Source organism: Tachypleus tridentatus, chromosome 4 (genome assembly GCF_004210375.1).
Source record: "Tachypleus tridentatus isolate NWPU-2018 chromosome 4, ASM421037v1, whole genome shotgun sequence".
In the NCBI taxonomy this organism is placed as follows: domain Eukaryota; kingdom Metazoa; phylum Arthropoda; class Merostomata; order Xiphosura; family Limulidae; genus Tachypleus; species Tachypleus tridentatus.
In genome coordinates this window covers 91,269,188-91,282,191 of record NC_134828.1, presented here as the reverse complement: position 1 = coordinate 91,282,191, position 13,004 = coordinate 91,269,188, and the positions used below count along the sequence as shown (strand labels likewise).

Below are 13,004 nucleotides of genomic sequence, written 5' to 3'. Positions count from 1 at the left end.
ACTGTAGGATAGAGAGATGGGTGATGATGGAGTAATGAAAAGAGATTTAGTTGAAACTCTCGAGAGAGAGATTAGAGGAATCGAATATTAGTAAGTATTGAAAAAGTGGCTGGACTAAAAAAACAATACAAAGTAATAATGATGGAAATATGGAAAGTTCACAAGAAGTGTTGAAGAAAGAAATGTAACTTAAGTTAGAAAATGCATACAACTAACTGTGACAGAACGGTGAATGAGCTTATAATAATTTTGTTGTATTTATTCTTCTCTGTAAAATAAGGAAAATAGAATGAAAGTATAGGATAATTGGAGTGGAATAACTTTATAATAATCACAATTAAATGTCACAAGTAATGAGATGGAAGGGACCTTCAAATCGTTGCTGGGTCGGCGTGTTGATCGATCGACAACTGCTGTGAAAAATATTATTTGTACAGGCTGCAAACTTCTCGTGCTCTAACAGCTTGTTTGTTTGAAAAACCACTTTCCAGCGAGTACAAAAAAAGCACACACACACACAAAATCCACATGGAATTACTTTTCGTTTAGTGGCATCTGGGACGTTACAGTTATAGTAATGTGATAACATTAAATGTCTATCAAAATTATCTTATGTGTACAAAATTGAAATTGCAAAAAGGAGGAAAAAGCATAAAATGTGAATCTTGGAAATCAAAGGATGTTTAATAGCTTTTGAGCACGTGCACTTGGCGCGTGTTCTTCAATCTTTTCATCAAAACATAAACATTCAGCGATCTTGAAACTTTCTACACTAGGATGTTTATGTCACATATATTATAAATTAAGTATAAAAAATAGATAAATAATGAGAATTAATTCTCGTCTATTCTATTCTATTTTCGCTATGCGTATATATTTTTGTGAGTGGTCGAATTTTCCGAGTATTTTACTCACACACCAAATTAAAAATTCAACATATTTCCAACCAGTCTTCTCGTATTGTAGTCTGTGACGTAGGATGTTTGTTTGTTTTTTGAATTTTGCACATCTTGCGCGGTTTCGAATCCCCGTCTCACCAAACATGCTCGCCCTTTCAGCCGTGGGAACGTTATAATGTGACAGTCAATCCCACTATTCGTTGCTAAAAGAGTAGCCCAAGAGCTGGCGGTGGGTGATGATGACTAGCTGTCTTCTCTCTAGCCTTACACTGCTGAATTAGGGGCGGCTAGCGCAGATAGCCCTTGAGTAGCTTTGCGCGAAATTCAAAACAAACAGACGAATACAGGGTGTTCAGAAAGTCACTGTGGACTTATATATTTATTAACACACGTTTCAATATAGAATGCAGGAGGTAAATATGAATGACAATTATAAACAGTGTTGAAAGTGATCCCCGTTGGCATCAATACAGGCCTGGATCCTTCTTATTTTGTTTCTAAACACCGCTATCAGTTGCTGGCTTAAAATGGACTGAATGAATGCTGTTATCGCTGCTTTTAAAACTGCACAGTGACTTTCCGAACACCCTGTACTAATCTTTACTGGAATTGCAGAGCGGCCGTTCACTGGATCGTTCAAGAACAATAGGTATTCTTAAAACATTTTATAAACATTAATCACGACTGATAGTAACAGTAAGTGTTGCTTCTGCTAGGCGTCAACTCAGATTCGTTGTACAGCTTTATTAAAAATCCTTTAAGGTTTTGAATTCATTAAAGCGACATAAGTTCTTGCACTTTGAAAAGGTGGGGACAAGGATTTGCCTTAATGATGAACGACTCAGGAAAATTCTTAAGCGTCTAATTTTTTCTGATGTGGAAAGTTCAGACGTGTAATATCCTGCGTAAGTGTCAAATAATTCAACATAAAAACAAACAGATAATGAAATGATAATGTTAAGGGTATTTTGGCTACTCTATCCTATGCAGCGAGTATCTGATACTGTCAACACCCAAAGAACGAGCGCTTCGCTCAGCTGTTTTGCTTTTCCAGCAGCTCATCACCCGGCACGTGAAAAAAATCAAGCAGATGTCAGTAGCTAATTTAGTCTAATTTGACGCCATGTATCAACATCTGATAATGTGACAGCTTCTTTGTCGAGAACACAGCCAATATTACAAATGTGTGTTGGCAAAGCGACGTCCTTGACATTTATGAACAGAAACCCTGGTTCATAGAGATGTATGCATGCTGGGGTGAATAGTTTTCCTCGTAGTAAACACGTTAAGAGGATTTCTGCATTTTTCGGTCTGATAAACATTTAGTATAAATGTATATGCGAAACCATTCCAAAGAATCCCAGACTAAGGTTTAAGGTATTATAATATTACCATTGCTTCCAATGTGTGAGATTTTGTGCTTTAAAAATCCCACTTCTAGTTCTTGATAAAGAAGGAATAACCATCCTACTTCAACTCTCACTGAAGAATAATATTTCCCTGAAAAAACTCGCTTGAGTGGTTTCTGGGTTTTCTTCTCAACTTTCGTTATATTCTGTTTGCAAAGATTTCTTTACGCCCTTCAAACACCAGATGCAACCAGACAGACCCAAAAGATAAAGTATTTTACAGCTATACTGTTAAAACCGAAAAAAAAAAAAAAAGACGGGGAATGCTCTAGAAAATCGGGCTGAATTCCAAAAGAAACGTCACGCGAGTAGACAATCATTTGCTATCAAATTTGTGATGACAAGAAACCCACTTGAAGTAAAAATGTATTCTCAAAACGCCTGATATTAAAACTTCACTAAAGAAAGTATAGAACAACGTTTCGACCATCTTAGGTCAGCTTCAGGTTAACTGAGAGACTTTGCAACTGACAGCTGCCAGGAACATGTCTTAAGTTTTTTGTTTGCTTTTTTGAATTTCGCACAAAGCTACTTGAGGGTTATCTGTGCTAACCGTCCCTAATTTAGTAGTGTAAGACTAGAGGGAAGGCAGCTAGTCATCACCACCCACCGCCAACTCTTGGGCTACTCTTGTACCAACGAATAATGGGATTGACCGTCACATTATAACGCCCCCACGGCTGGGAGGGCGAGCATGTTTGGCGCGACTCGGGCGCGAACCCACGACCCTCAGATTACGAAGCGCACGCCTTAACGCGCTAGGCTATGCCGGGCCCACATGTCTTAGGTACGAGAGCGTAAACAGGTACGTGACTGTAGGGGGCGTTACAATTAGATGTTAGGTTATTAATTAGTGTAGGTGTAAAGGTGTTCCTTTATATTTGTTTAATTTTGGTTTTAATTGTTGTATAATTCGGGCTTCTTTAATTTCGCGTTTGTTTATATTTGCTTCCCTACCTCGTATCTAAGTGTTTCCATTTTTCTGCTTGTTCTTCAATATAAAAGTCGTAGCAGCTGTTGCATTGTATTTTATAAATAATGTTGGTGATGTGTTTGTCAGTATAGTTTTTATACTATTTATAAAATACAATGCAACAGCTGCTACGACTTTTATATTGAAGAACAAGCAGAAAAATGGAAACACTCAGATACGAGGTAGGGAAGCAAATATAAACAAACGCAAAATCAAAGAAGCCTTACTTATACAGCAACTAAAACCAAAATTAAACCATTAAAAACGAACACCTTTATACCTCTATTAATGAATAACCTAACATCAAATTGCAACGCCCCCTACAGTCACGTACCCATTTACATTCTCATTCCTAAGACATGTGTCCGGCAACGGTCAGTTGCAAACTCTCTTTGTTGACCTGAAGATGACCTAAGAAGGTGGAAACGTTGTTCTCTATTTTAATTTAATACTTATAATAGTCATCTTGAAACTGCAGTCCTTACAAATGTGCTACGCTCAAACTACCATGACGACAACGATACCCATTTATTAATTACTCCAAATCTAACTTAGAACATTCTAAGAATACTGAAATCCTGAAAGCAGTCGTTAACAAACTGACTTGTGGCACCATTTCTGTAAGTCCATAAATAATCCCTTTTTCCCACTGGCTGATGAGATACGGATCACAATCTGTAGGGCGTTGACCAGTTGCCCGCGTGTTCTTTATCTTCTGTTTCTTTAACACAGAAGTTAATACCCTTTTATGTCGCTAGAAAAAAAGAGCTTATCAGTTATAAATTAATGATTATGATTCAACCAAGAAACAGGTTGAAACAATGGAAGCTTGCAAACGGCTACATATTACGAGGGTTACTAAAAAGATATTTCATGTCAGTTTTTCCTTTCGCGTAAAGTTAAACCATTTCCAAAGTTTAACTTTCAAATTTCGCTAATTACAATTAATAAAATGTAAGCAAGTTCGTTTTAAAGGTTAGGAACCCCACATTAAGGCCCAGTCGTAAAATTACTTTCTTTTTTTCTGGAAAAATATATGCATTAGAAGGCTAATAAAAAAATAAAGAAATTAAAAATACTGAGATATTTTGGTAAGTAAGGACACCACATTCACCAGTGTTTAAAGTTATTCATTATCTACCTACCATTCACTTCGAAAGTTATTCATTTCTAATTAACTCAAACATAAGTGGATTTACTCCAGATATAAACTTTCTCGTAACTCTCGAAGTGTTATTTACCAGGAAGACGATGACTTACTAATCAAACTCAAAGGCCTCGTCTATTTCCTAAAAATACTAATTCATTAGTTCATTCACTATAATACTAAATCTACATTATACATGCAGCAGTTAACCCTAACTGATGACAATGTTTATCCATTGGTTTCATATGACTGTTTCAATAGACGCTTCTTCTCTCCATTAGGGAATCCCAAAATTTATTTTGATCTGTTTATTTTTGCTCAGTGAACAAGGATCGGATATTCAAGATTATATACGTTTAAGATATTTATTATGCTACGACACTTTTACATCAATCCAATTATATAATGCTGTGTGTTTTTTAATCCTAGGTAATAACTTATGTAAGACAAGTGTATATGTATTTCTATAAATAAACAGAACATATTAAGAATGGTAATCATATCGAAAAACCTGTAACAATAACTACGTATATCGATATGAATATACCCCTATAACCCAGTAGGAAATGCTATATTTTCACATAAAAAAGAAATGAAATTTCTACACTGAGAAATAATATGACACACTTACATAGCACCCACGTATATCACATCCCTTCTGGCGTCAAGGTACAGAGTTCTGTAATAGAGGTGACCACAGCTGAACTCATGAACGTGATCTGTAAAAATAGAAAATAAGGTCATTAGTTTTCTAAATAATGTAGTTACCGTACCTAGTCATGTTCCTTATGTTATGTATTTGTGTTTTTTGTAAATTATATGTTCAAATCGTATCTTATGACCAATTAATCAAATAGTAATGCGTCTGGTATGGCTTTATGAACATGGCCCTCGATTTTCAATCTAAGGAGTTGCGGGAACAAAACCCGTCGCCGAATGCGCTCGCTTTTTCAGTAGTGAGGGACATGGGGGACATTGTAATATGACGGTTAATCCCGCTATTCGTTACTGAGTAGAAGCCAAAGAGTTGGCAATGGTTGGTGTTGAATTACTGTCTTCTTGATAATGTATCGAGTAGGTGTTTTGTGTTGAAATAGCTTGGGAAACCCTACTGTAGTCCATCCCATGAAAATTAGGAACGCTTTGTTTGTTCTGAGTTTCGCGCAAAGCTACACGAGGGCTATCTGCGCTAGCCAACCCTAATTTAGCAGCTTAAGACTAGACAGAAGGAAGCTAATTATCACCATCCACCGCCAACACTTGAGCTACTCTTTTACCAACAAATAGTGAGATTGATCGTAACATTATAATGCCCCCATGGCTGAAAGGACGAGCATGTTTGATGCGACGGAATTTGAACCCGCGACCCTCAGATTACGAGTAGAGTAATCATCTGGTTATGCCGGGCCTTTAAGGACGGTTAGTGCAGATAGCTCTCGAGTAGTTTTGCGGTGGAAATTCAGTAAACTAACAGTATATGGTAATTATGACAGAATAAATGTCACGGTTTCTCAGTATTTTAGCGTTGATTTACCTTGCCGTATTTGTAGCTAGGTGGATTCAATGCACTATAGCATTTTATTAAATTATACGTATCTACTGATGGGTGGATTCAAAGTATCAAGTTTTGTGTACATCATGCGTTTTTGGTAGACTGATTGAAAGTACTATAGGTTTTTAGTTAATCAGGCATATTTGTTGGTAGTTTTATTCAAATGTACATCAGTTTTGTTTCACTAAAACGTGCGTATTTTCAGTACATGGATTCAATGTATTACAGTTTTCTTTGCTAAAATTGGTAGATGGATTCAATACACTACACTGTTTCCAGTAAATCAGGCATTTGTAGTTTTGTTTCTGTAAACTATGCGTATTTCTAGTACATTGATTCAGCGTATTTTAGTTATTTTAGTAAAGTATGCCTATTTTTGGTAAGTAGATTCAATGGGCTACAGTTTTCTCTAGTAAACCATGTGTATTTTTGGAAGGTGGATTCAATGTACTACAGTGTTTCTTATAAATTATACATATTTGTTGATGTGTGGATTTAATGTACTACAATTCGTAAGAAAATATGCGTCTTTTTAAGTACATGGATTCAATGTACCACAGTATTTTAGGAAACCTTGCGTATTTTTAGTATATGGATTCAATGTATCATAATGTTTGTAGTAAAACGTGTTTTAGTTAATACACGAAGTCAGTGTATTGCAATTTTTCGTAAATTATGCATATTTTTTGGTGGATGGATTCAATGTACTACAGCTTACTTTTAGTAAAGCTTGCATATTTGTTAGTAAGTGGGATTAATTTACTATAGTTTCTTAGTAAATCATGCGTATTTTTCGGTAGGTGGATTCAATACAATACATTATTTCTAGTAAATGATGGGTGTTTGTTGGTAGGTCGATTCAATTCATTACAGTTTCAAATTATCTGTATTTCTAGTAAATGAATTCAATGTACTATAGTTTTCTTTTAGTAAACTATGTGCATTTTTAGTACTTGGATTCAATGTACTACATATTTTAGTAAATTATGTGTATTTGTTGGTAAGTAGGTTCAGTGTATTACAGTATTTATTAAATCATGCATATTTCTTGGTAAGTAGATTCAGTGTATTACAGTTTTTATTAAATCATGCATATTTGTTGGTAAGTAGATACAGTGTATTACAGTTTTTTATATCATGCATATTTGTTGGCAAATAGATTCAGTGTATTACAGATTTTACTAAATCATGCATATTTGTTGGCAAGTAGATTCAGTGGATTACAGTTTTTATTAAATCTTGCATATTTGCTGGAAAGTAGACTGAATGCACTATATAAGAGAGTTTTTTAGTGCAATACTTCCATGTTTGTAGGTTTGGTGTTTTATGGCGCAAAGCAACTAGGCTATCTGCGCTGTTTGTAGGTAAATAGATAAAACAAGCGACTTTTATTACTCACAAAGAAACTAAACTTATCGATGAACAACTTGTTTATGCATAAAATGTATAAACATAATGCAAATTATTTAACAAATAATTCATACTTCTCTTATGTAGTGAAAATATTAAAATAATAATATTGATAAAACGAACCTGAAGAAAGTATTTGAAGAAAGACCAAGAAAATTAGGATTAGCTAGATCCATAAAATCAGCATTCTACGAAATTGGAAGATAATGAAGGCGTATTTTATAATTGTTATGAATAATTTCAAGATATTACACACTGCATATAAGTTCCTGGAATATCATGGGAAAATATCGTGTTGAGTACGAAAAAGAAAACGACTCCTTTGCAATAATGAAGGAAAAAAATTGAGAGGCACTTAGTTACCTGCACATTAACTTGTTCTACTAATTAGTGACCACACAATTATCGTGAACGATGACCAACTAATGATAATTAACTGAAATATAATTATGATTCCTAAATAAAGCGCTCTGACTCCTATTATGAGAACTTTGAAATAATTTTTTTTTCATTCTCCAAGTAATACAACATTTTTAACACTTAATAGACTTGTGAACAGCGCCACTTTTTTAATATGTAAATGACGTATTGCATTCGACTGTCTGGCTTTGTCGACGCTTATTTTGTTGTCCTTAAGGCTTAACAGTTTACCGCAGCTGACGAGGTAAAAACAAAAGACCAGGTAATTAATTGTTGATGATAATACATTAAACAAGTGCAGTTCTCTCTATATATATCGGATCAATGTAAGCTAACAATACTTATGTATCTTGTTTTGTTTGGGAATTTCGCACAAAGCTACTCGAGGGCTATCTGTGCTAGCCGTCTAATTTAGCAGTGTAAGACTAGAGGAAGGCAGCTAGTCATCACCACCCACCGCCAACTCTTGGGCTTACCAACGAATAGTGGGATTGACCGTCACATTATTGGGAGGGCGAGCATGTTTAGCGCGACGCGGGCGCGAACCCGCGACCCTTGGATTACGAGTCACACGCCTTACGCGCTAGGCCATGCCGGGCCGTTATGTATCTTAATAACAGTTACTGATGTATCTTAATAACAGTTACTGATGCGAGAAAAATAAAAGGTTGAATACTGGCGAGATATGTGTGTTTTTCTTATAGCAAAGCCACATCGGGCTATTTGCTCAGCCCACCGAGGGGAATCGAACCCCTGATTTTAGCGTTGTAAATCCGGAGGGCGAGATATGTAAATCTTCATTCTGAAACCTGCGCTTACTTAGCCTAAACCAAACTTTTTATTATTTGTAAACCAATATTCATCTATATAAATCTTCTAGTGGCAAAAACGTTTTTGACATTATTAATTTGTCATTTAAAGTAGCGATATTGGTTAACTATTGCAAGATTATTTTAACATGTTTTTTGTAACTTTATATACAGATTTTGTTTGGATACATTAAATATTCAGAATATTAAGCTTCTAGCAACCTGGTGTATTTTCTGATAAACCATATTTTGTAATCTGTGCTCTTTCCAGTGTATGAATAACCCAAAGCAATTCTTGGAGCTACGGCTTATAGTTTGTAAAATCAGATAAGAACATAAATGTTGGGGAAGGAATCCAGTACGTGTTCAGATAATTGTGTTTAGTAACCTAATCAACCTACAGTTTCCTTGCGGCAACTCTTAGGAAATATTAGAACATCTACAGAAAACACATTTATGCACAAAAGTTTAGCAAAAATAACACACGAATAAAGACTTATTCTGTGTTGTTAACTTTCACTGAAAACTTCAAACACACATTTACAACATTTTCAAGACTAGTTCACTTTAAAAGGCGTTATTTTATTTGATGCAGGGGCCCTTATTCATGCATCCAGATGTAACGTCAGGAATCAGAGAACGTTGAGTTTCAGAGTTTGAGTATAGATAATACACCAAACTATATAAAACAACTCAATACAAACTAAGCATATCTTTCTACGCATAAAATTTCTCCAATATTGTTTGCCAGATTTTTCGGCGTTGCCAATCCCAAAGGAAACACTAAAGTTGATTTTTTTTTATCGTCTATAATCCAATTTTAAAAGTTTTCTATGCATTACCAGAAGTGCAGGTAAGTTCGTTTACTCTGGCAACCAGAATCGTCTATTGCATCGCACACTCGACTTTGAGGTACACTTCTCAGTAATGTTATAAAGGATTGATTTTGTTATTAACATTAGGTTGCTTAAACACGAAAGAAACAACAACATATCTAAAAAACAAAAGCGTACATCTCAAGTGCTTTAGTAAAAACAGTGACACCTAACGACGCACGAACAATTCCTCGCTTTTATACTCCACCCTGGTGAATATATTTAAACCTCTCACTGAGAAATCAATTTTCTCCAACACTCAACTCCATCAACTGTTCGTGCTTCGGAACATTAAATAACTTGCGGTGTTAATTTTATTCACTGTGGTTTGCATGCAGTGGAAAGGGCAGTTCGTGACTTCTTAACTTAGTTGATTAATTGCTTATTCCGCAATGGATGTGGCGACAAAATTGCTGGGTCAATAATTAGTGCGTTCATGAAACTGTATACCCCTCACAACACCTATATTAACCAGCTCACATGCATACCTACTTGTTCCATCCAATCTACCGGGAGTACTTGAAAAGCAGTTAGTCAATATGGTCACGTGAACCAAACTTTTGACATGGATTGCATGTTCACGATTTTGGTTTCCAAACCTTTGGTGCTAACAAATACCTCCAGACAAAACTTTTCACGAAATAAAGTTTGTTTTTGAATTTCGCGTAAAGCTACACGAGGGTTATCTGCGCTAGCCGTCTCTAATTTAGCAGTGTAAGACTAGAGAAAGGCAGATAGCCATCACCACTCACCGCCAACTCTTGGGCTACTCTTTTACCAACGAATAGTGGAATTGATTGTCACATTATAAAGTCCCCATGGCTGAAAGGGCAAGCATGTTTTGTGTGACGGGGATTCGTCACCACGACCCTCAAGTTACGAGTCCATCGCCCTAACCACCTAGCTATGGAGAACCCACGAAATACTGCAATAACATTAGACGAATACATTTTGAATTAAGAAAAACAAAACAAACTAGAATGTAACTCTAAACCTAACAAGATTAAATATGAACCGTTTAAAAAATATTTCGTTTATTGGATATAGAGACGAAAACTAAGAAAATATTTCAATTTACAGATATTTTTTGGAATAACAAACACAGGTGCGAGTTGGAATTGTGATAGAACTCGGAATTTGGGAGGTGACAAGCCTGAATCGAATCTTTGCAATCCCAAAAAATTGTTATAAGAACGATAGTCATTATCTTCGCATGTGATTGGCTTTTGTCTGGTCGGTAGATCAAAATTAGAAATGGTTGTAGATAGCTTTAGAAGTTTTGCTGTAAATACAAAGAAATAGTGAATGTTTCCAAATCAACGGTCCATAACAAACAATGAAACATTTCTTAAAATACGCAATGCGAAGGACATCTTAGTATGATAAAACTTTTGCTTATATGATACTGGATAAAAACTTTTCTATTACCGATATACATTCCCAAACTTCGCGAAATTTTTATCCTGTAAGCATGTAGATTTGCAATAGAGATCACGAATTTTTCATTTCGTATCCGTTTCTTGTTTAGAGGAACTTAATATTTTTCTCCATTCTCAGGGTGCAGATATAACGTCATGAATACGTCACACGCGGATCTAATGCACTGGCGCTACTGGTAACTAAAAATAATCTTTCTACTTCCGAAATAGTAGAAGTGATCTTCCACATAAGTAATTTTTAGACTAAATAGTTAAATTTAGAAACATAATTACGATTACTTGAAATTCGTCGTCACAAAGAACGTGAAAGTTTTGAATCTAAAACAAACCTTAGTTACTTTTATTACGTTAGTAGAAACAACTTTCGGAGATTAGTTGTGTACACAAATTTCAGTCAACGAAAATATTTATCTTGCTTTATATGTTTACAATGAAATAGCTGTTCATTTTTAGTTTTTTGTGTTTTTTTGTGTTTTTTAATGACAAATATAACATATTTTGTCATTAAAATAATACTTTAGTTTCCTTTTAGCATCGTGTTCATTATTATGTTTTATTGCTTAAATAAAAGTTCAAAAGTTTTTAAACAAAAGCGTACAACGTTACCGTCAAACTCAAAATGTTTATTTAAGAAATGTGGTTAGGAAGTCTTAACGATACTTTCAGAAACGATTTTAAGAAACCTGTTTGTTTGAATTTCGCACAAAGCTACTCAAGCGCTATCTGCGCTAGCCGTCCCTAATTTAGCGGTGTAAGACTAGAGGGAAGGTAGCTAGTCATCATCACCCACCGCCAAATCTTGGGCTACTCTTTTACCAACGAATTGTGGGATTGACCGTCACCGTATAACGCCCCCACGGCTGAAAGATTACGAGTGGCACACCTTAACACGCTTGACCATGCCGGGCCTTTTAAGAAACCTATTACTGTACATGACAATGATATCTCATCCTTTAAAACCAGTCAAACCAAGATGTCTGTACCAACGTTTCTGCACATTTTCAATACCGGAGACAGGCTGGTTTCTTGAATTAATTCAGAAAAAAACCAATATTCAAGTGTAACACTTTACGTAGGAATATTCTGTCAGTTTTTTCTGTATTTTTTCTGTCATCTCTCTCTCTCGGCCCGGCACAGCCAGGTGGATTAAGGCATTCGACTCGTAATCCGAGGGTCGCAGGTTCGAATCCCCGTCACACGAAAACATGCTCGCCCTTTCAGCCAATTCCACTATTCGTAGATAAAATGGTAGTTCAGGAGTTGGCGGTGAGTTTTATTGACTATATATCACTTCTAAATTAGGGTTGCTTAGCGCAGATTGCCCTTGAATAGCTTTAAACGAAATTCAAAATAAACCAAACTTTTCACACTTTTTTTACAATCTGTGAGTAAACGGTTTTGTACAAGTAAAAAGTTGTGGCACTTACTTATTATGGGGGGCATTACTTTATTAATTTTGTTTAGAAGATTCAATATAAACGTAATGTGATAAAATTTAACACAACTAACAATTTTTCTAATTTTTTAAATTAAGCCACGTTTTATCATCTAGAATCATATTTAGCTGAATTTATGTGGGGACAGTCGCTGCATGATCAAGATACCTTCAGTTCCATTCTTGATGTTATTAAAAATTGTTGGCCCTCAGAAACAGTTGTTTCGTCTGTGTAGTATGTACGAGTCTAACGATTTCTTATTAGGTTTTTTTTTTTGGTTGTCGTGAAAAAAACAACATATAAATTAATCTAAATAAACTGTATACATTTAATATTGTATTAATATGTTTTATCCCCCAGTGGCTCAGTGGTATGTCTGCGGACTTACAACGCTAAAAACCGGGTTTCGATACGTGTGGTGTGCAGAACACAGATAGCCCATTTGTAGCTTTGTTCTTAATTTCAAACAACAATTAATATGTTTTAAATTTCTCATGCATTCAAGTAATTTTAATGGCCCCCTGATAATACATAAGTACCAAAATTTGTCATGTTAAGCCTCGTTTATTCTATCCAATTTTATATTCAACAAAATTATCTTTATCCAGCCTAGAGTTCGAAAATAAATTTCCTTT

The 13,004-nt window shown here is 35.3% G+C and overlaps 1 protein-coding gene across 4 annotated transcripts in view; it reads right to left on the bottom strand.

The window, feature by feature from the left end:
* The window catches only part of LOC143249675 (semaphorin-2A-like), a 328,919-nt gene that overhangs the window by 93,933 nt on the left and 221,982 nt on the right, over nt 1-13,004 (bottom strand). For all 4 annotated transcript variants that reach the window (XM_076499962.1, XM_076499960.1, XM_076499961.1 and 1 more), the window contains one exon: nt 5,060-5,147. In XM_076499962.1, the coding sequence (XP_076356077.1) occupies nt 5,060-5,147 (88 nt within the window). The remainder of the gene's footprint in view (nt 1-5,059; nt 5,148-13,004) is intronic.